At 47.8% G+C, this 21,992-nt stretch overlaps 1 protein-coding gene across 10 annotated transcripts in view; it reads left to right on the forward strand.

Moving 5' to 3' along the window:
• Positions 1-21,992, forward strand: part of Trio (trio Rho guanine nucleotide exchange factor) — a 282,715-nt gene that overhangs the window by 205,587 nt on the left and 55,136 nt on the right. For all 10 annotated transcript variants that reach the window (XM_057789603.1, XM_057789604.1, XM_057789612.1 and 7 more), the window contains exon 34: positions 3,824-4,067. In XM_057789603.1, the coding sequence (XP_057645586.1) occupies positions 3,824-4,067 (244 nt within the window). The remainder of the gene's footprint in view (positions 1-3,823; positions 4,068-21,992) is intronic.

Raw genomic sequence — 21,992 nt, forward strand, 5'->3', positions numbered from 1 at the left:
CTTAGCGGTTAAAGAGCGCACACTGGCTGCTCTTCTAGGAGACCTGGGTTTGATTCTTGGCACCCACAAGGTGGCTCACAACTATAATTCCCATCCTAAAAGGACCCAGTACCCTATTCTGGTCAACATGGCCACCACGTACACCTGATGCACAGACAATACATGCAGGCAAAACACCTATACACATAAAATGAAAAAATACAGGTATAAAATAATGTGTGTGCGCCGGGCGGTGGTGGCGCACGCCTTTAATCCCAGCACTTGGGAGGCAGAGGTAGGCGGATCTCTGTGAGTTCGAGACCAGCCTGGTCTACAAGAGCTAGTTCCAGGACAGGCTCCATAGCCACAGAGAAACCCTGTCTCGAAAAACCAAAAAAAAAAAAAAATAATGTGTGTGCATGCATGGTTTAAGTGGAGTCACACCATGTGGGATCCCAAGAATAGGCCATGTAAGAGGACCCCAGTGCCAGGCATGAGGAACCTCCTTTTATGAACCCAAGAGAGCCCCTCAAATAAACAGTAGAGGATATTTCCCTTGCCCCTTGTTATACCTCAGAGCTTGTAGCTAAGGAAGGCTCTATTGCTGCAGACACTGTACTTTTGACACAGGACTTGGAGGAATTATCTGGAACTGACTCTGGAAGCCTCCTCCCTAGGACTGGCTCTCATAGTATAGGGAAGGTGCTGTGCTAACTGCCAAGGGAAAAAGCTACCAATATTCCCACCCAGCTGTAGTCTATGAACCATGGCAGTGACTGGACCAGCAAGATCCCCCCAGTGATGCCCTGTGGCATTTTATTGTGTAACCAGCAGCTGTCTCATTGGGCTAGAATTTAAATACTTAATTGTAAAGCTTGAGACAGAAGTCTACAGGATACCTCTTTTCAGGGCAACATCTATTTAGTTCGTAACCTTAATTGTAGGTTCTTATCTTTTCTGATGGGCAAAGCCAGTTGACTGAGGAATGTGAAATTGTGGGGGTGATAATTTTAGCACTTTTTGAAATATTATTCTGGCAGTCTGTTTTCTTAAGGTTTGGGAAACCTTTGCATGTTTTAAGCGTGGTTTATGGTTCTTTCTCAGAGCAGGGTTGATCTTGTATTTCTTATGCTCTGTCAAGTACACAGATGTTTCTAATCCTTTTTGGTTACTCTGGAAGGGTCTTTAAAAAAAAAGTGCCAAAAATATAGTCTAGCTTAATTCCCCTTCCTGGGCAGCCCTCCCCCACACCCCCCTCCCTTGCTTGTGTAGCCTGACAAGTTAATGAGGCTCTGTAAGAGGAAGCGGCCAGCTCAGGGCTGGATGCAGCATGTCCTTCCCAGAGCAGCAACTAGGGTCGCTGGGAAAAGCCTGGAGGTCTGACTGGAGAGTTCACTAACAGGGCTGGCAGCCAGCCTTCATAGGGGCACTAGGGCTGGGCCACCAAGGCCCACAGAGGGCCGGGCTCTGGCTCTGTAGTAAGCCAGAGACTCCATTGTCCAACTTGATTGGCTGGCTCTGCTTTTACTGGAAAGGGAGCATTCCTTTTCTTTGTTGAGGAATTAACCACTTCCATGTCGTGGGGTTCTGTGAGGAAAATTCTTTCCCAGGCTAGGACTGTACGTTTGGCATTTTAATGACTTCTTTATCCGTTCATGGACTAATGTAAAATTTATCATGGCTTTCCCACCGAGGAGTTTGTAAAGATTTAGAAGGGGGCTTAACCAGTTGTGACTTTTCCTTATGACCTAGTAAAGATGCTCTCTTTGTCTGGACTGGTGCTTCATGTTGGAAAGAGCTGTGTTGTTTCTGTCCTTTATACTAGCCTGGCAGACATGTTTTTAACTCTGAATCCCCAGACTTTCTCATAAGAGACAGACTGCTCAGAAAGAGGGTAGAGCAGTATGTAGGCGAGCCTTCAGCAGCCTGCCCAGTGTTTTGTGGGCTTCACACTCTGTGGGTTACCCAAATCCTGCAGTGATCTGCAGGCCTTGTTCGGGCATCAGTGATGGTGACCAGTCCTGTCTCTGACCTCAGTCCCAACACAAAAATTCACAGGAGAGTGGCACAGACCTGCTTTCTGCTGAGGAGGTCAGACAGACAGACAGACAGACACACACGCACACACACACACATCCCATTCATTTCAAAACTGAAGTATAAGCTGTTTAAGGAGTAATCCCTAAGGATAGCAGACATGGGAGCAGCGTCTCAGATACTGGATAAGAAACTTAAAGACAGAATGGATCCAAAGAGCTCTGACCTCAGGGATGGGGATCTTGACCCAGTGCACAGGGCCCATCTCTGAAATGAGTGTCAACACGTAAGTCTGACAAGGCAGATGGAGGTTTAGCCCTGTATCAAAAAAAAAATTTTAAATAATACCTAAGGTTTTGAAGAGGAAAACTCATGCTTTTAGAAGGTCATCCTGACAGCATTTTCCTGATGGCACAGAGCAGCTGCGAGTGTCCAGGGCGACCACTAGGACCCCTGCAGAAACTCAAGTGAGGTCATCAGCGTAGGTTTGCAGGGGAAGAAAGTCATTAGCCACCCTGGAGTCCTCTTGACAACTTCTGGAGGAAGAGGGAGATTTATTTAAGTTGGGTGACTTGCTGGTGATAGCATCACCCAGAGAGCAACACCAGAAAACTCAAGCGGGGACATTATGAGTCATGTCCCAGCTTCCCTAGTGGGATGAGAAATCGGAAGCGTGGGGTCATTGGCTGCTGGGTCTTTGGGAATGCCAGCATGTGGGTGAGGCAAGAGAATCCATACAGGGTTAGGAAGGAACAGGAGATGGAACCTGGGGATATCCTGAGGAGGGAAAGCCAGTCACAGGACTCTTACATGGGAGCTGATGAACCCTGTCCCCAAAGGGTCGACCTACCAGGATACAAACCATGCAGGGTCAATAATAGTAGGAGGATTGTATTCTTGTCTTCCAAAGACAAATCATGTATGTGTCTCCATGGGACTCATGGATGTGATACAGAAGACCCAAAGACTGACAGTTTGAGTCAGGGATTGGGGCAGGAGAGAGAAAGAAATTGGGGGTTGAAGGATTAGCACAAACCCAGGTATAGGAAGTCCAGAGCTGGGATTGGAGTCTAGGACAGAAGGTCAAGGACATGCTAAGAATTGCTGTGATTTTTCCTGAGTTCTAGATATCCACCCAAAAGATTCATTCTTCATTTTCAAAGAATGCAGCATGTCTAGTTTAATTTATAGAAAACTAATAAAATCTACATAAAGATTCCTTAGGGATAAGTGGGATGAAACCTTGGAATAGGGCGGGAGCCAAGTCCTTGGATGGTTGAGGAGAAGCGGTCCAGGGTCAGTGCCTGGCAGGCTTTCGGTGTCCGTCTTTGGCAGCGCTCCCTTCCTGATCCAAGGGATGCAAGAGAGCCTGCGTGCTTTATAGTGAAGATGCAAAAATCTGGAGAACTTCATCTCCTTTATTGTCTGTTTCACGATTATTCCCTAAGCGGCCTTTGTGCAATTTTTATTACTTTGTTCTAAGTTTAAAGATGAGTGCATAGAATGTTTGAAGAGGGAGCTAGGATATCTTAGCTACAGAGGGATTTGGAAGTGCATGAGAAATCACATTGGACTGACGGTGAGCTCATCAGAAAACCCCCAGCTTAGGGAACAAGAGAAAGAGCGTGTGTGCATCTGATGGCTCCAAAGGGGAGTGACAGAACAGACCCTCAGCCCAGTTCCCACGATGCCTTTAACCCTACTGCGGAATTTCAGGCAGTAGGTGGAATTCCTAGGCAAGTCCCCAGCCCTACCAGGCCTGGTGGTTTTGCTTGCTGACCTGTCCCTCTTTCTCTGTCCCTCTCAGCTCTCTGGTGGCTGTGAGCTGACGGTAGTGATCCATGACTTCACGGCTTGCAACAGCAACGAGCTAACCATTCGGCGTGGTCAGACGGTGGAGGTTCTGGAGCGGCCTCATGACAAGCCTGACTGGTGTCTGGTACGCACCACTGACAGGTCCCCCGCAGCAGAAGGCCTTGTGCCCTGTGGCTCGCTGTGCATCGCCCACTCCCGCAGTAGCATGGAGATGGAGGGAATCTTCAACCACAAAGGTAAGCAGCAGGGAGGCCTGAGGGGCTGCCAGTGAAGCCGTGTCAGCCCAACAGGTGGGCACACAGGACCTCCTGGCAGCACGCCTTCAGGGCTGCCTTAGCACTGTCTGCAGTGGCAATGGGATTCCAGGCTAAGGCGGAGAAAGGCAGGGCATCAGCTTCCAAAGGGCAGCTGTGGGGGCAGGAGTGGGGGTGCTAGCTCTTCAGGGACCAGCACTACTTGTAAGTGGAGAAGAAAGAGCAGGCACCATTTTTTTCCAGTTTGCTTGAAGTAGGCAACAGATAAGGGAGGTGGGACTGAACCCAGCCTCCTTTGAATCAGGTATTCATGTGGCCTTTCTGTGCTGTCATTCAATTCCTGGAGACCAAATTTGGGCTGAGAGTTTTTTAGCCACTCCGTTTTCTAGCTGTGTAAATGTCTGGGGCTCTCCCAAGCTCTGCAGTGCATGCCTGGGAAGAATGGAGCTGACTGCTCTTATGTGGGCGTCAACATTCCTGTGAAGACCATGAAAATCTTTACCCAAATGCCCACCACGGAGGCTGCAGGCCGCTGAGCACGTGAGGGTGACTTGTCCCGATGGAGGTGTGCTGCAGTTGGGAAAGCATGCTAGAGTTTTATGGAAAAGACTACTTACGTGTTGAAATGACATATTCCATAGAGGTTGTAAACAAACTGTGTTGTTTAAATCAACGTTTCTTTTCATATTCTCCAATATGGATCCTAGAAAGTTCGGTTGACAGACACAGTTCATGCTGTGTCCCTGATGAGTGGAGCTAGCTTACTCGTTCGTCTTGGTGAGAAGTTTCTGGAGACTTCTTTGTCTGGAGGAAGCAGAGTTTGGCAGCTCATCTAAGAATGCAGGGGGCAGCCCAGCCCCTGTCAGACTGTTGGACAGTACTGGAAGATGGGTAGTTCTGCTGGCTTTGGAAAACATTGCTGGTTTTATCTTTCTGAGGGAACGTCGCTCCACGCCGCCACATTCAGTTTCTTTTTCACTAATTATAGAATATTCTAGCAGCTTTCTCTGCTTACCCTGCATGCTCTCCTCATGCTCATCCTGACAGTTTGGATGCCATCTACTAGCTGCTATGGCTTAATTCCTTTGAGCTGAGTGAAGCTACTCAGGAACTCCAGTTATCCCAGCTCATTTATTACAGCCAAGCTCTGGGTCCGTAGGGTCCCCTGAGAACTCACTGTCCCTAGTGAGAGACAGGATGGATGAGACCAAGGAAAGCCAAGTATCATTTTTCATCTCCAGGGACTCCGCATGTTTAGAGCAGCATAAGCCTTTCTGTGACCTGAGCTGGAGTCCGGGTGAAGTCCCAGTACTAAACGCCACTCTTCTGAGCTCACAGCTGCCTCAGTCTACCTGATCCATTTGAGTTTTGATTAGAAATCAAGTTTCTCTGTCCCCCTGAGGAGCCCTGGTGGAACTTGAACACACCACATTGAGCTCTTGTACTTAGACGGCGTTGGCGTGTGCCTCTCCTGCCGTGTGCTCTTTCCTGCCGGTGTGCACAATTGCCACTTAGCTGAGGAGAGAACGCCTCCGTCCTCAGCACACTTGACTTTGTCCTCAAAACTTACAGGGAATTCTGGGTTTTGCTTGTTTTTAAGTGGCCATTTTGTTTTTCTGTCTGAATGCATTCCTTGCTGTCGAGATTCTGAAACATCATCCCTTCCTCACAGGCCTCACAGCTGTGCCCCCTTCCCTCACAGGCCTCCAGCGCCCATCACAGCTGTGCCCGCCCATCACTCAGGCCTCCAGCACCCCATCCTCACAGCTGTGCCTGCCCATCACTCAGTCTCCAGCACCCATCCTAACAGCTGTGCCCCCTTCCCTCACAGGTCTCCAGCGCCCATCCTTATTAGCTGTGCCTGCCCATCACTCAGTCTCTAGCGCTCATCCTCACAGCTGCACCCCTTCCCTCACAGGCCTCTAGCGACCATCCTCACAGCTGTGCCTGCCCATCACTCAGGCCTCCAGCGCCCATCACAGCTGTGAGCACAGTGGGTGGTGAGGGCTCAGGTCTTCAGCTTTCTTTTTTTCCTGATCTGCTTTAATTATCTCACGAGGAAAATGAAGGCTATCTGTCTGCTCCCTCAGTACCAAGACTTGGGCAGCAACAGAGCGGTCTATCAGGGAAGAAAAGTCACCTTCAGGTTCAGAAGGCCTCTGACAGAATCTTGTGGAAATCAGGCCCAGGAAGTGTAGCCTTAACCAGCCTCCATCTAGCAGACTGGAGACCATTGTCAGAAAGTCCAGGCAACAAAGGAGTAGGAAGTGAGAATGTAACCCAGAAAGGATTACAGAGAACTCTCCCATCATGGAAAGCACAAGGCCTTGATTCGCCTCTGACCCGCCCATAGCCCATTCTCTTACCTGCTGTGGAGCGATGGGTGCATGCCACTGTGGTGAAGTGTTGGTGTGTGCTGGGCTGTTCCACCGAGTTCCTCGTTTCACTGTGAGAACTCTGGGCTTGGAAGATGCAGCAGTGAGAGAGGTGAGCCAGGAGCCAGGGCTCTCACAAGACTCGATCCCATCATTCTTTGGCAGGATCAGACCCCTTGGGCAATGTCAGCTAAGTGAGCTGGCTACATGCTCCACCCCACACAACTCCTGAGCTCGAAGACATTACGTATCTCTCTTTCGCTAATCCCTAAGGATAGCTTTTTAGCAGTGTGAGTCTTAGCACTGTGCCCTTCCAGACAAGAGGAAGAAGCTCATTGCTTTCTAGTCCTGGTCTTGGCAGCTTTTTATTTCATAACTCTGTGTCCAAACAGCTTAAATCTCCATATACTTTATGAGCGCAAATCTGTGGCCATTGAGGCTAACTGTCGTCCAGTTGCTTGCAAAGAATAAGCTGCCTAAAGGTTCCCCGTGCACCTCCCATAGCGTCTAGGGAGGTCTCTGCACTCACTGAGTGGAGCCAGGGCACGCTTGGTGGCCCTGGAACTGTGCTGGACAGGAAGAATGCCTGGGATTCATGAGAGCCAGGTGTTCTGTCTCAAGATACATGTGATTTCAGGAGGATAAAGATGCAGCTTGCCTGAAATCAACTTAAAAAGAAACTGAGTCACACAGTTTACATTTCAGGATGTTTTTGAGTCTGAAACTAGACCCGAGCTGGGTATGTTCCTCCATGGCAAGAGCTTTCCTGTGTGTGCGGGAAGATTATTTTGGAAAATTGTGTTTCTCCTCTCCTCTGCAGACAGACAGATTGCCTGGGGTGTTGACATTCCCCGGGACTGGCTGCCATTCTTCCTTCTCCTCAGCATCTTAGTCACCAGCTCAGCAGACAGTGCGGGGACGAAAATAGAGTGTGGCTTCAGCAGATCCACACTTGGCCAGTCTTATCTGTCTGTGGTCTGTGCCGGCTGCTGCGACTTCAGAAGCTGGGGCTGGCCTTGGTGCAGAGGGCCCTGCCTCTGCTTCCAGAATGCGCAAGGTATCTCACACTGTGGTCTTATTTCCTTGGGAACGGTTTGCCTGGCTGGAAGTAGGTGTCAGGCGATCTCTGCCGAGTAATCTTTCCTTCCCAGTGTCTCAATTTGTGAGGCTTCTATTTACCTGCCCACAGGAGTAAGTAGAAATATCAAACATGTCTGTATTTCCTGTGAGACCATTTCAGAATGTCCCTTTTGCCTTGTGGTAGCTGCGCCTGGACTGTTCTCATACTTGTTTATTTGTTCGTTTATTTTATGTGGCATTAGGATTGAATCCTGGTGAGAGCTCCTGGCTATACCCCAGTCCACTGTTTTCCTCTTTATTTGGAGACAGGGACAGGTCCTTTCTTTCTCTGTCTCCCCATCCCTTGGTCTCTCAAGCCACTCAGCTTTACTCTGTAACCCAGGCAGACCGTTCTCCTGACTCAGCCTACTGACTACCAAGTATTTTTTCATAACCGAGAAGGTTCTAGTGCATTCCACCACTGTGGAAGGGCCTCTCAGTGACTACAGTACCCCAGGGTGAGGTTCGACAAACTGAGGGGGTTCAGGAAAACATGGCGTTGCCTATGTTGTTCACTTTGACAAGGCGTTGTCACTGACTTCATACAGGCTGCATATCTGCAGGACAGAGTGTAAGTCTGTTACGAGTGCTACTTTTCCTGATGTATCCTGATGAAATATAAGCCTGTGTTGAATACTCTTGTAAAGTCCTTCCATGGCGCTCGCCAGCTCACTGCCTCTGGAAGAATGCCTAGATAGCCCCGGTCCCAGCACAAACCTCATGCCATACTTCCCCCCATAGCCCCTGCCACACAACATGTTGTGGTAGGATAGACTAAACTTGGAAGGCCCCTCTTGGCCCCCACACCAGTGTTTCACCAAAAGTAGGGCTTTGGGTAAAGCCCTCTTAGGACTGAGTGGCCCTGTGGTTCTAGCTTTGGGGAGTGCACAAGGTACCTCTTCCTGCCAGAAGCCCTGGCTTCTGGCCACCTCTCTGCTGATTTTGTGTCCATACGCTCAGCCTTACCATTCTTGTCAGCTCCGCCATCATCAGTTTGTTTCTTAGAAAGGTTTTCTGAATAGAGCTAATTCAAATCTTACATCTTCTCCTATGCCAACCCATAATGAGATGACAGGTGGACTTTCTGCTGTGCTTTGATGTGCCTAGGACAAAACAAAACACCTCCTTAGAAAAATCAGCCACATCTCTTAAAGTGTTTATAATTACAGCATTTTTTTTTCTTCTTTGGGTAAGGAAAGTAAGGAACACAAACAAGAGAAACAAAAGCCCTTGTCTCGTGACTGAGGCTCTCAGCTAGCAGCTGTAACTCAGTATCTACCCATTACCACAGCAAATCATATCAAAAGCATCTGTCTGTGGCTTTTGGCTCAACCCCAGAAGCTGTGGATACGTGGGCAGGTAGGTCCACATTGGCCCAGGATCCTCACCTAAATGCAGTAATGTGTGGCTGTCATCAGTATCAGCAGCCTTTTCGCAAATCCAGATTGAGAGTAAGAACGTCTCCTTTTCTCTGAATGTGCCTGAAATAGTTTTTCCTCTGGGCTTGACCAGGACTACATTCTCTCCTCTTCAAGTCTTTCTTGTCCTCCTGTTTCCATGCATGATCTCTCTTGTTTGTTGTTCGCTGTACCACCATCCTTTTCAAAACTACCCAAGTGCCTCCCTCTCCCAGTCTCGCTCCATTTGCTAACTAGTAACACGGCCACATGGCTACAGCTGTCTCCATCACAGGCTGCATGATCTGCTGTAAGTGCATGTAACACTGACCTTACCTGGAGTCATTTTTGAGTTTACAGTTCTGTGCATAAAGTGCCTTCACAGGCCTGTGCTCTTGCCAACATCCATCCATGATCCCCGTTCATCTTACAAACCTGATTCACTGTACCCTTCCAGCACCCCCAACCATTTTCCTTTCAGATCCTGGCAACCTTCTGTTACTTCTCTGGGGACTGACTTACTTTATTTAGTATAATGTCTTAAGGGTTTCTCCTCTTCCGTCATGTTCCTGAAAGTCCTTACTTAGAGCTGATCTGCTCTGCGTGTGTGCATCACTTGGATGGGCACTTGCTGTCCACGAAGACACCTAGGTACCTGCTTGAGTCCCCGCTGTGGGGATTGTGGATGCGCAACAAGAAGCAGCGTTGCTGGCCCACCTGCTGCTGAGCAGTGTCTTTCCCTAGGCATGTATTGGAATCTAGTCCCCAGTGGATTGGTCCGAACAGGTGGGGACCAGGGCAGGGCTCTTGTGAGCAGAGCGAGTGTCTTTGTGAGGCAACCCTAGGGAGCCCTTCTGCCCTTCCACCAAATGAGAACACGGGCATCATCTCTGAGGAACCAGACCCTCACTGCATCTGCCAGCACCTTGATCGTGGACTTGTGCTGTCTTTAATAAGTACCTCCATTTTAAGATATTTTGTTGCAGCCGCAGGTATGAATAAAGAGGTATGTTAATCCCACCTTTAACTTTCTGAGGATGTCATCTCTTTTTGGTTTTGTGTCAACAATATATTTCATATTCATTCTCTTTTCTCCATCTCAGCCCCTGGTACCCCAGCCTTGCTTCTTGAACCTTATACACAAACCCCATGGCCCGGCTCTTGTTGAATTTTCAGTAACTTTCTCTTGACCATAGAATAAAATCTTTTTTCTGGTCTCCTAACATGTTCCAAACTAAATGTGTTCACCCACAGACCCTGTCCCCTTGGTGCAGTGTGTCAGGTAACAAACGAGAGCCTTCACCTGTTTGCTCAACCCAAACACTGCCTGTCTCATCTCGCCAAACAAAAAACCTTTCAGAAAAGCCTAAAGGAGAAAACCATTCACCCAGTGATTATGGGGGAGGGTGATTCAGCGAAGTAGATTTGATCTAATCCACAAGAGTTTCACCACCTTGGGGCAACCCGGAGAGAACAACTCCATTCTGAAAGCTGATGGTGACCAGAGCCAGAGAGACTAATAGAGGAACTCACTGGGAGATCTTCAAACAGATTTTAGTGACAGCTGTGGGTGTCGAGCTACGCTTATAAACATAGCAGACAGAACTACAGATAAACAGTGGAGTGACAGAGAGCAAAAAAGCTCGCTGTGCATCCAGTGCTGAAAGGGGCCATAAGCAAAGAAGACCACGGAGGGGTGTCACCCTGAGACCCTGCTCCTGAGATTCACCATCTGAGGTACACACTCAGCAGGATGGTGGCAGACAAGTAATTTTCTTTGTGATTACACTTGTCAAGCTCTGTTCTTTTTTAACTTTAACATTTTATCTTTTATAGATTTATTTACTAGGGCCATCACTCACAGCTCAGAGATCCATATGCCGTTATGCCAAGGGCTACTCCTGCAGTGGCGTGTAATTTCTTGAGGTAGCTGGTCGAGGCCTGATGCTGGGCCTGTAAGCTCCATAACATCATGACCACATGTGTAACCACTATGCCAATGTGGATGAGGGCGTGTTTCCACTAAGGTGCAAATTACAGTGTGTCTGAGGGCCATTCTTCCCTCCAGAGCTGCTCTCCTGAAATCAGCCCTGACCACAGCCTCCCTGATGTCTGTACAGGTGAGGTCATGGCTGTGCCTGAGGACTTGTGGATTTAGGATGAGGCCAGGTCTCCCCTTCACTCCCATGCCCTGCTCCCAACCCCATGTTGCAGAGATGAGCCCAAAGGACAAGACCTTCCCTGAGGTCAACAGATGGGGGATGGGAACTTCATGAGGTCACCAGGTGTGCCTTCACTTAGAAGCCACACCCAGGCTATCTGTACTCCCAGCTGAACCTGGAACACAGGGCATGCCAAAGGGATTTTTCCCTTGGAGAACAAGCAGGAGCCAAGAGTTGTGAACCCCATCTAAACCATATTCGTAGTCCTCAGGAGAGCCTCAATCCTGTGGTCACAGCATAGATGGAGAGGAATACCTGCCCCGCCCCCAGGCCTTGCCCTTTGCGTTTCCCCCACCCCCCACGATATTAGATTTTAGATGTGCATGTCCAGCACCAAGGACCTCAGTAGCACGTGGCCCATCCAGGCTGCACCATGGACACAGAGCTCAGATTCCTCTCTGGAGCCTGCTGTGATCTAAGGATGACTTAGAGCACAGACTCAGCTCCAGACTTCTCCATCCTGGCCCTCGGGCATTCCCCGCAGGCACCTCCATGAGTCCCTCTCATTCACTCGCCCCGGAAGGTGACCTGTAAGCTTCCTATCTCAGATGAGACTGAAATAACTGGTGATTTTTAAATGACCTAAAATGGTTCCAGGAAGTTCAGGGTATCAGTTTTTAGTGACATTAACAAGTGATTCCACTGTGTTTATGCATTTGCGTCATACCACATGGTCATTGCCAGCAGAGAACACCCCAGGTTCACTAATGCATAGGCATTTCAAACCCATACCTGCCCACATATTCTTAAAAATACATATAATGGGGGATCTGTGTGCAACTTTTTAATTCACTTGCAAAGAACCGTTCTATTCTGTTTGAACAGCTGCTAATGCAAATCCCTGTGGGAAGAAAGACTGAAGAACATGGAGTCGCACCAAGAATTAAAGACATTGTCCCTGAGCAGTGTATCCAAGGCTGAGCGCTCAGTCGCAGACCTGTGATTAAGGAGTGCTTTCCGCGGAGCGTATAATTACCGAGCCACCCAAGCAGCTATTATTCTGCAGAGGGCTTCATATGGGGAGCATTTTCCCATTCCAACTGTACATTTAAGTTCTTCTCGGAACAGGAACAGTACATTAGCAGGCATTGGCAGTATCCATATTAGGTCATCACAGAATTATAGATATTGCCAAGGCACAAACAGTGAGGAACCATCCTCCCACACCTGCTTTAAATGGCCACGGCCTGCCGGGCGCAGGGCGCATTATGGTTCACCTGTAATCCCAGCACTCAGGAGATAGGAGGATTGTGAGTTCAAGGCCAGCTTGGTCGTCTACCTAACAACATCCTATCTTTATTTAAAAAAAAAAATCCACGGTGCCAACTGGTGGGCAGGTGTGTCAGGGAATGTGACACAGACCAACAGGGCTGTGGCAGGTGCCAGGCCTTTGAGACCTACTCCCACCTCTCAATTTCTGGAAGACAGACTTTAAAAATCCCTCATTTCTGACATGGCGTAGACATCAGAGCGTCATTAACTTGTCAGATGAGGGAGTTCTTCCTTAAATGTGTGCATCCTGGCACTTAGAAGCTGTCAAATCAGGATGTCTGAGAAGAACTTTCTACCTTCAGGATACTTTTTCTTCAGGTTTCATCAGGAGTACGACAGGAGTGAACCCATCGTCTGTTTCCTTGTGCTTCCCTTGATTCCTGGTGCAGCTGACCTGGTCCCAGCTCTGAGGGTACTTGATAGATACCTGATACTCAGACTCTGGGTGTGGGCCTAGCACAGAGACTGTCCCTGTGTTCAAGGAAGGGGTTCTCTGGCTGTTGTCCTAGAGGAACCCCCTATATAACCAGAATTGCAGTAGCTTTGGGTAGAGATGCACACTTCTAAGCTGACGCACACAGACAAGGAATGGTGCAGCTGAAACCGTCCAATTATTTCTGAACTACTTTTTAAAAAAAATCTGAGAACAAAACCATAGTGTTTGTTCCTAGTAAATTCAAAGTTCTGCATGCATGGGAAAAGATAGGAGCAAGCAAGCACAGGTCTACTTCCAGGTAACTCAGAATGAAGGCTACCAGAGCTGGCTCACACGGTAGAGCAGACTCAACACTGTAGGTGGGGGAAGCGAGCCTGTTTGGAAAGCCCTTCAAATAATAAACACCCTCTGGCCTTGTCCCGTGCTTCATTTGGAAGTTTTGGGAAAATCGTGACCTTGGGTAGTCAACAATGTGGAATGATCGTGCTTCCTGGAGTGTTCCAGAATCTGTTGAGAAGCCCACACTGGCCACTCAGCACATGACGTGACCGGTCAGCCCACAGTGTGATGGTTATGCTCAGAATAGACCCCAGGAGCCTCCTACGCAGGTTGTCTGGAGACCATGCAGAATCCAGGAGGAGCAGAGGGCAAAGGTCGGTGCTTTGAACCCAGCCCACCAGACCTCTTATGTTCCCTCCAAAATCCATCAGTAGAAACAGAAGTTGTGTATGGCAGGCAAGGGGGAGGGTAACATTGTCATTTCAAGGGGAGGCATGAGACAGTGAGTCCCACGGAAAGCTGAGAGACTGATGGAGACAAGAGACGGCTGGGGCCACAGAAGAACCGTCTCACAAGTTCCTTGTGTGTGAAAAGTGGTTTGAGTCATAAGCTTCATCTCTTAGGAGGAGTCATAACTTTGTAGAGTTTGGGGGAGGAGAGCCAAGAAGCTGATTTTCTCCATGCTTTGAGAACAGGCATGATGTCTGCAACATAAACTACCGGCCTTTATTCTGTATGGGAGACTGCTAATTTACACTTCTTCCATTAAATCCGTAATAAAGATGGAAGCATTTTGGAGAGATTAATATAAATGAATTAATATTAAATTAATATAAATATTTCTATACCAATGCCTGGTCAACAGGAAAAATCTACCAAAAGCCCACCTGATAGACAAACATAAAGACAGACTCATGATTCAATCTGTATGAATGATTTTAAGGAATTATTCCCCCCACCAGGTGGGTAAAATACAATTAAGAAAATTTAATTCAAATTTTATGGATCTGTGGAAGTAAACATTGTATGTAAGCAAATGTCACTGTATGGCATGCTTTACTGAAATTGTCACATGCCTGATTGACTTATTACTTGCTCACATATTTCTCTCCAAAATTTTGCTTTTCCATTTGGCCCATCAGTTCTATTTCTAGCGTCCTATAAATGTGTGTTCCCATGGATCCAGTGATCCACATGCTGGGTTAGCCATGCTTGCAAGGACACTGCGTGCCACAGTCTTTGGTAAACTTGGCTCCGTGTGCATTTGGAGCATTACACACTCGTGAAAAAGATACAATACAGGAACAAGTCTCTATAGTATAGCAACCTAGAGTCAAGCTACAGAGGAGTCAGGGCTAGGGGATAGACACAAAATTTATATTTGCCGAAAAAGCACTAGGGGGTTATGTTAAAAGGAAGAAGAGAGGCATATCTATATGTGGCAAATGGTACTGTAGAAATAGACTGAGTTTATACTTTGTTGTGTTTTATTTCTGAAATGTTCAATATCTGAAAGAAAAGAGCTAAGTCTTAAAATGTTCTTTTCTTCTGCCTAGAAAATATGTGGGGGTCACTGAAACTGTGTGAAAAGTTTTTCTGGGACTAGGTAGATGCCTGAGCCTCCATCAGATCTGCTCCAGAAGGAGCAGACCGTGTCTGTTAAGGATCAGATATGTGTCAGGAGATGAGCGTGTTCATCCACCACGCTGCCAGCACAGAGTCCCAGGCCAGTGGCTCTGACAGGGAGTCTCTTCCCTAGAAAGCTAGCTCTGGAGGAGGCCAGGTTCTAAACTGACTCCCCGCTTTGCTTCAGGCCTCAGCTGACAAGCGGCCTGTCACTGCCTGTGCACACCCTGCTGTGTCCGCGTCTAAACGTTCAGGTTAGAATGCTGACAGACTAGAGGTGGGCCTTCTGACATACAGGCCTTGTTTTGATCATCTTGGCCACTGTGTCTCATTCCGACATTGTGTTTATAACTTGCGCATAAGAATTTGGAGACACATTTCAGCCTATGGTAGGTGGGCTGCTGGAGCCTTAGAAAATTAACAGTAAAAACAGAGGACAAACTGGGGATTTAAAGTGGCAGGCATTGCATGGCTTTTTTTATATTCCATCTCAAGAATAATCTCTCTGGGGAGGGGAGGGAAGGATGGGATAGAAGCACAGAGAAATTAACTACCATAAACAAGTTTGGTACGTGACATAAAATGGGTTTTTAGGAGCAGGAGACATCTCTTTGAAGCTTTAATGAAGGAGGTAGCTGAAGCCTTCAGAAGTAATCAGTTGCCCAAAGCTGGTATGTAAGGTCCACTCTACCCAAGACTGCTGACCGCCCCCCCACACACACACACAAGACTTGGCACTGCTAAAAGCCGGGGCCCTTCCACAGCCTCCCACAATGGTCTGTTACTTGAATATGACATGGCCATTCTAAAAGCCAGACACTACCTAAAGAAGCCCCTCCCAGCTAATGTTTCTCTTCTCTCTGTGCCTCTTCTCCCCGGTCCTGCCCTAGTAACTCACGAGTGTGCAAAGATTGCTTTCCTTATGGGTCTCCAGTCCTCATGCAGGAGTTTGATGCCCTGGCCTGAGACCTGACCACGTGGTCTCCCTTCCTTAACAGAGCTAAGGGATTCCATTTCAGGTCCTGCCCCGTCAATGTGTGACGTCCACTTTGAATCCTGAAATGTCACAGAATGGAGGTATCATCAGCACCCGTTGGCTGTTCAGGGCTAGCTACATTGCCCTGCATTTGGAAGGGGACAGGAGTAAATAGTACCCCCCCCCTTTAAGAGTCTGTCATCTTGCAGTTCTGCAAATGACACACCATGCTGAGGCATCAGAAAATGACCTAACATGAAGAGAGTCAGAACGTTTTGTTGGAGAAAGGAAAACTCAGATCGTTCCTGAGAAGATAGTAAATAAAGCAATGAAAGGGAGCCTGTCCGGGTTTGGCTCTGCGTTGCAGGGTTTGAAGGCCCCATAAAGGTGCTTTTGTGGACTGATGCGGAGCAGAAGCAGTGGGAACGCACACGTGAATGGGCCCTAAGAGGCTGGGGTTCTGTCATTCCGGCACCCCCACCAGGGCAGGAGGTATTATCTTGGGGTAAAGAAACCGGAGCAGGCTCCTCAGGACAGGGGCATCTTTGTGCGTGGAATCTGAGGGACAGCATTGCGAGCCCCAGCTGTGCTTGGGGCCAGCACTGTGGGCATATTGTGCAGAGCGGAAACATGGGGAGGGAGCAGGGCCATAGAGATGGCACAAGGAAATGAAATGTGTCGTTCCAGAGACCTGGCACCCTCGGCCCCTGGACCATGTGATCCTGATAGGGTTTTGAGGCCCCCAGAAAATAGCCGGGGGGGGGGGTGTATTAACGTTTACTTGACACATTGTGGGACTTTCAGAAAAGCTACCAAAATAGAATTTCTGTTTGGGGGATGTCTTTGCACTCAAATCCTTGCAAATCACTCATAACAGTGCACAGCACCAAACAGAACACACAGCCTACCTCAGAAGTGGAACTGAGGCTTACTGGCTCCTTTTGTCGTAGGATGCGCCCCCACACACTTTGAATTTACTTGGTGTTTTTTCAGAGCTAATGTGTCTGTGTCGTGTTGGCAGGGACAGCCCTGAAGCAGTTGTGTGGGGACCACAGGAGAGGCCTGCTGTCCCCTGTGCGCTGGCCTTCATCCCAGCTCTAGTCCCCCACCCTGGTTCCTGGCTCTCTGATGGGAATTAGTCAATACCATGTAATGATATATTTTTATAAACTATGCAGATGTTCTTTCTTGTCCTGCTTTTCTGCTGGGTTGGGATTTTTATTTTTTTCTTCAGCCATCAGGAGTTCTGCCTCCAGCCATTATTAATGTAAAGGTAGCCAGAGTAGTATCTGTTTTTCCCATTCCTTCTAAATTTATGAAATGGGGTTTTCTGGAATGCTGAGCTGTCCCTTTATCATACTCACTTATTCATCCAGTTTTGTATTGTGCTGTTTTCTGGAATCTCACACTCAGTCAAGGTCCTCCTGCTTCCCAACAGAGTTCTAACATTGGTCATTAGGAGCCCCTCCCGGGAGCTGTCGCCAGGTACAAGATGGGCATTTAGCTCAGGTCCTCCCAGCAGAGGTGAAGGGAAGGTTAATCTTCTCCCTTGGTAGTTTCTTTCCCTCTCCTTTGTCTGTTTGTATAAAATACCTGGGTACCAGTGTCCACTTTTGTTCAACCATAGTCACACTTGTGTTGTCTCCTCCTGGTAGAGTATTTCCGTAGCTAGAGTACTCACCCTGCACCTCACCAGACTCTTTAGAATGGCTAGTACTCTTTCCTCTGAGAAGCTGGCCTCCTTCCCGTTTTGCTGGTCTGGGTTTGCAGTGTGCAGCAGGATGTGTTTGCAGAGCAGGTTTGCTGTTACGTCCCCCTTCTGTCTGCTCCACTGTGCGCGTGGGTGCACACACCTCAGTTCCCTGTCCATTTGTTAGGACTACCTGACAACTACCACATTCCAGATGATGTATATAAACTACGGAAGGGGATTCTCTCACCGAAAATCTAGAGGCTAGGGCTTTGGGATGGAGGTATTGACAGTGTTAGTGTTTTCATAGGTTTTTCCCTGTCTCTGTGGCTATTGTCAGTAAGCATGCGTACTTGACTGTCTCCCTGTTCTAATCCCCTTCCTATAGGAAAGCCAGTCCCGTTGGCTTTGAGCTCACCCAGCTACTCCTGTTTGTTTATTAAGCCAGGGTCTTACCCTATAGTAGCCCAGGCTATCCTGAAACTCACTATGTAGACCATGCTGGTCTTGTTTTTATTACAGTCTTTCTGTTTCAGCCTCCCAAGTGCAGGAAGATGGGCATGTGTGATGCTTAGGATTCCATCTTTATTGCCTTTTTGAACTCTGTCTAAAGCCACAGTCCTATACAAGGACACTGGAAGTTAAGACTTCACTGTGTAAATTTGGAGGGACACAGTTTAGCCTCTAACTTTCTCAGTCCTTGTAGAGTATAATATTTGTTCAGGGTATATGTGAAATATAACTATGATTCCAAGAGTTGAAACTCAGTTTTTTAATATGCTTCTCAAATTATGTCACTTATGACCCACTAACCAGTAAATGTATGGATATCATGTCCCAGTAAACTCATTGAGAGTTGGAAATATGGGAAGTAGAAAGTGCATTTAATATACGTAGCCTACTGAGCATCTCATTTACCACAGCCTGCCTTACACTGGCTCAGAGCGCTTCCGTTAGTCTGCAGGAAGCCCAGTAATGTAGCATGGTGGCTGTTTGATGTCTTATGTAATTTACCGAATGCTGAGCTGTAGGGGGAAAGCACAAGCATTACCAGGTATGCTTTCATACCATCATAAATTCAGTCCTCAAATCTCAACTTACATAATGTTCTTAGTCAGAGACCCTTTGTATCTTCCCAGCATCCCTGTGCTTGGTACTCATGAACAAACATTATGTCTTTATAACTCTCTTAGACTGATATTCCATTCTTTTTGTGACATACTAAATTATATGCCTGGCCATAAAATTAAAATGTCAAAACCATGAAAAATACCTCCAAACATTTTTCTTCCTTTAAACCTTCCCTTTTTATTTCTAGATAACATACCCGTTTCTCTGCCCGGAGCCTGAAATGTTTGTCTCCTCCACCTCACTTCTGCAAAGCAACTCAGTCTTCTTTCTTTGCAGACCCCACTCCCATCAGTTCTAAAGTGATTCCACATCCCAGCCCCAAATCCAAGCCACTGTCCTTGCTCCGTGCCTAGGAAGTGTGTCACTGCAGATGTGCTTTGAAGACACAGTCACACGTGAGAATGGACTCAGCACCCTAACTGCTGCCCAGGGCCTCGTGTCCTCCAGTTTACTTTCTGTGCACCCCCACATTGCCCACCTCTGAAACTGAATTCTGGCCACATATGTCACCCACATCTACCTCCTCGTTCTCTCTCCCTCTCCTTTCCATCCGTCTCTCCCTCCCCACTAACGCCCCTCAGTCCATGTATTCCAATTCTCATAACAGAGTTGTAATCTTCACTCCTGACCCTGACTGTAGCAGGGAGAACTAAGAGTGCTGTTTCTACCTGTTTGACCACTAGAACTTAACCCTCACTTAGTTTCTCATGCCTTCTGTTCGCTGACCTCCACGTTTCTGCGGGCCCCACTTCCCCATACGGTGGATTCAGGGTCAGTGAATCCTCTGCCAGGTCCACCTCATGCTCACTTGACTGAGTGAAAGGGAACTTCCACACGGAACACCCCAGCTCCAGGCTTCCATGATCTGCAGGAAAATGGGAGGAGAATGCTCCCTGCTCCCCGTACCCCTTTTTCCGGCTGTGCTTTAACTTCTGGCATATGTGAGTTAGAGAATTTGGAGAGATTGGTCTCTGGGGAATTTCCCATACATCTGCAGCCAAAATCACTGTGTTCACTTTTAAGCCTCAACCCCTTCTTCCTTCACAGAGAACTTAGATTTCACATGAGGTATTCATTGCCCTGACAACCAGCTCTAGCTTTTCATTAATAGCCTGTCTTTAGCGGTCGCTATTTTTAGACCGGGGGGGGGCAAAGCGTGTAATAAAAGTCGATAAGTGAAACTTTAGAATGTCAATTAACTTGATGGCTGTAGACTGCAATTTTAAGTACTTATTTTGCCAACAAACAGGGTTATTGAGTTGGTAATAAAGTTTCCTTTGCTGTGTGGGTCACACCTCTCCCTTGGGTCTGCAGTCAGCATCCCATTTGGATCCATCACACACAGGGACCCACCATTACAGGGAGAACAAACCCCATGCCATGCTTTTGCTCTGTAGGAATGTGAGGCTCAATGCGCATCTGTAAATGCCAAATCCTCGCCATAAAATTAAAATGTGAAAAACATACAAAAGGCCCCGTGTTGCAGCAGCTTGTATTCAGACATTGGCTTCTGAAACCACCTTTGCAGGCTGTGGATGTGTCGTAATGTTTTACAGAAGTTTGTGCTGTTCTCATGTTTTCTTTAAGTGTTTTAAGTTTATTTTGCAACAAATGCAGAAAAGTCTTAGGAAGACAAAACACTAATAAAAAGGTCCTGCACACCAGGCATGGACATAGAGAATATTCTAGGTGTTTCCAAAATAAGAGTGGCCCTCATAGGATGGAGGACACCTGCTTGCCATGAGGACCAAGGGTTCAGCATGATTCAAAGGGGATAATCCCCTTTTAACCATCATGTGTGAGAGACAGGGATGACGACCCACAGGAACTGGCAATGGCAGCTGTATCAGCTAGGGAAAATTTCCAGTTTCCTCAGAGGACAGGAATGAGAGCCTAGGATGTGCTTTAATAAACATGCCTTTACACATCACATATAAGGGTATTTATTTTCTCCTGTCTGGCTGCTTCCTGGAAGGAGGAATGGAGCGGTTTTCGATACGTGGAGAGTGCAGCTCTTCCCAGTGATGTAACCAGTTGGCTCTCAGACCGCATTACATCTCTTTTTATCAAGTCTCATCAGGAGGCCCTGTTTGTTAGAGGTCTCCGAGAGGACCTCCCTCCAGATGTACACAAAGCCCAAGCCAGCGAAGCTGTCCAGAAAGCCCAGGGCTGGGAGGACATCTGTCACTTTACATTTCACCAAGTAAGGAAATCCAGCACTGGTTCGTGCCGGAGAAGAGAGACATCTGGTTCCCAGGGTGCCTTGAGAATTTCCTTGAGCTCCAATTAGAGTCAGTGTGGTAGAATGTAGTCTGTGTCTGGCTATTCCCACATGGGAGCCCCAACTGCTAGGCAGTGCTCAGAGCCTGCAGGGGAACAGAGGAGAGCTCCGCTCAGTCCAGGCCATGAGCTGCTGCTGTCCAAGCTGTTCAGCCTCTGCCATCGCTGCTCAGTGAGTGCTCTGGCTACCGTGCAAGGAGAGGTAGGGACGGGGGTCCTGGACCTTTAGATCTCCACTCACCATGCCAAACGGAGTTAAGCCAGTCGACACGCTGGACTCGCTTTCTTCTGTCGGCTCAGCCTACTGCAGCGGCAGACAGCCAGGCACCTGCAAGTACTGGATCCTCGACCTAGGTATATGGCTTTTCTGGGTGCTCATTCTGCACTTCTTTCTCTGCCTGTTTCCTTCCTGCCAGCTGCTTCCCCAGTCGATGTGTGTTCTGCAACAGAAATATTTCATGTGCTGATACAGAATCGTGTTATGTGCCTACTGCCTTGTAAAAGAGCTGGGTGGGAATGGCTTGCAGGAGACCAGAGACCAAGGCCAGTGCTGTGCTCAGGCATCAGGTGCTGTGTGGCATTTCTAGTCTGAGCACTGCAGTGGCCATCATTTTTCTCTGAAATTGCATATAAACAGGCAGAAGGGATCTATGCTCCAATTTGCCTTCTTGTGGCTTTAGCTGGGTTTGTGTCTGCTTCAGCTTTAATGTATTCAGGGAGTTCTCAGATGCGTTGAAAACAGTGTCGTAGCACTGGCGTTTAGATTTTGTGTTTCTCTTAATAACTGCGGCATGTAAGATAAAGTCAGGTGGGAGAGATGGACTCTGCAGCCTCCACTGTATTAGAGGAGTGTGTGTTCCAGGGTCTGGCTTTGTCCACAGAGGAAATAAATAAAATGCGATCCCTACAAAGGTCTCTCTCAAGAGAAGCTCCAGTTTGAAGAGGATAAAGAATACAGAAATCCAAGAGAGGGAGAGCTAGATCTGCCCAGTGCCTAGACCATTCCCCTTCAACTCTCCAGGCTTGGCCAGCTTTCTATCCATCCCCTCTGGCATCACCATGCAACCAAGAAGATGACTTCTCAGAAGCTAATTCCTAGGGGTG

This window comes from Chionomys nivalis, chromosome 15, assembly GCF_950005125.1.
Source record: "Chionomys nivalis chromosome 15, mChiNiv1.1, whole genome shotgun sequence".
In the NCBI taxonomy this organism is placed as follows: domain Eukaryota; kingdom Metazoa; phylum Chordata; class Mammalia; order Rodentia; family Cricetidae; genus Chionomys; species Chionomys nivalis.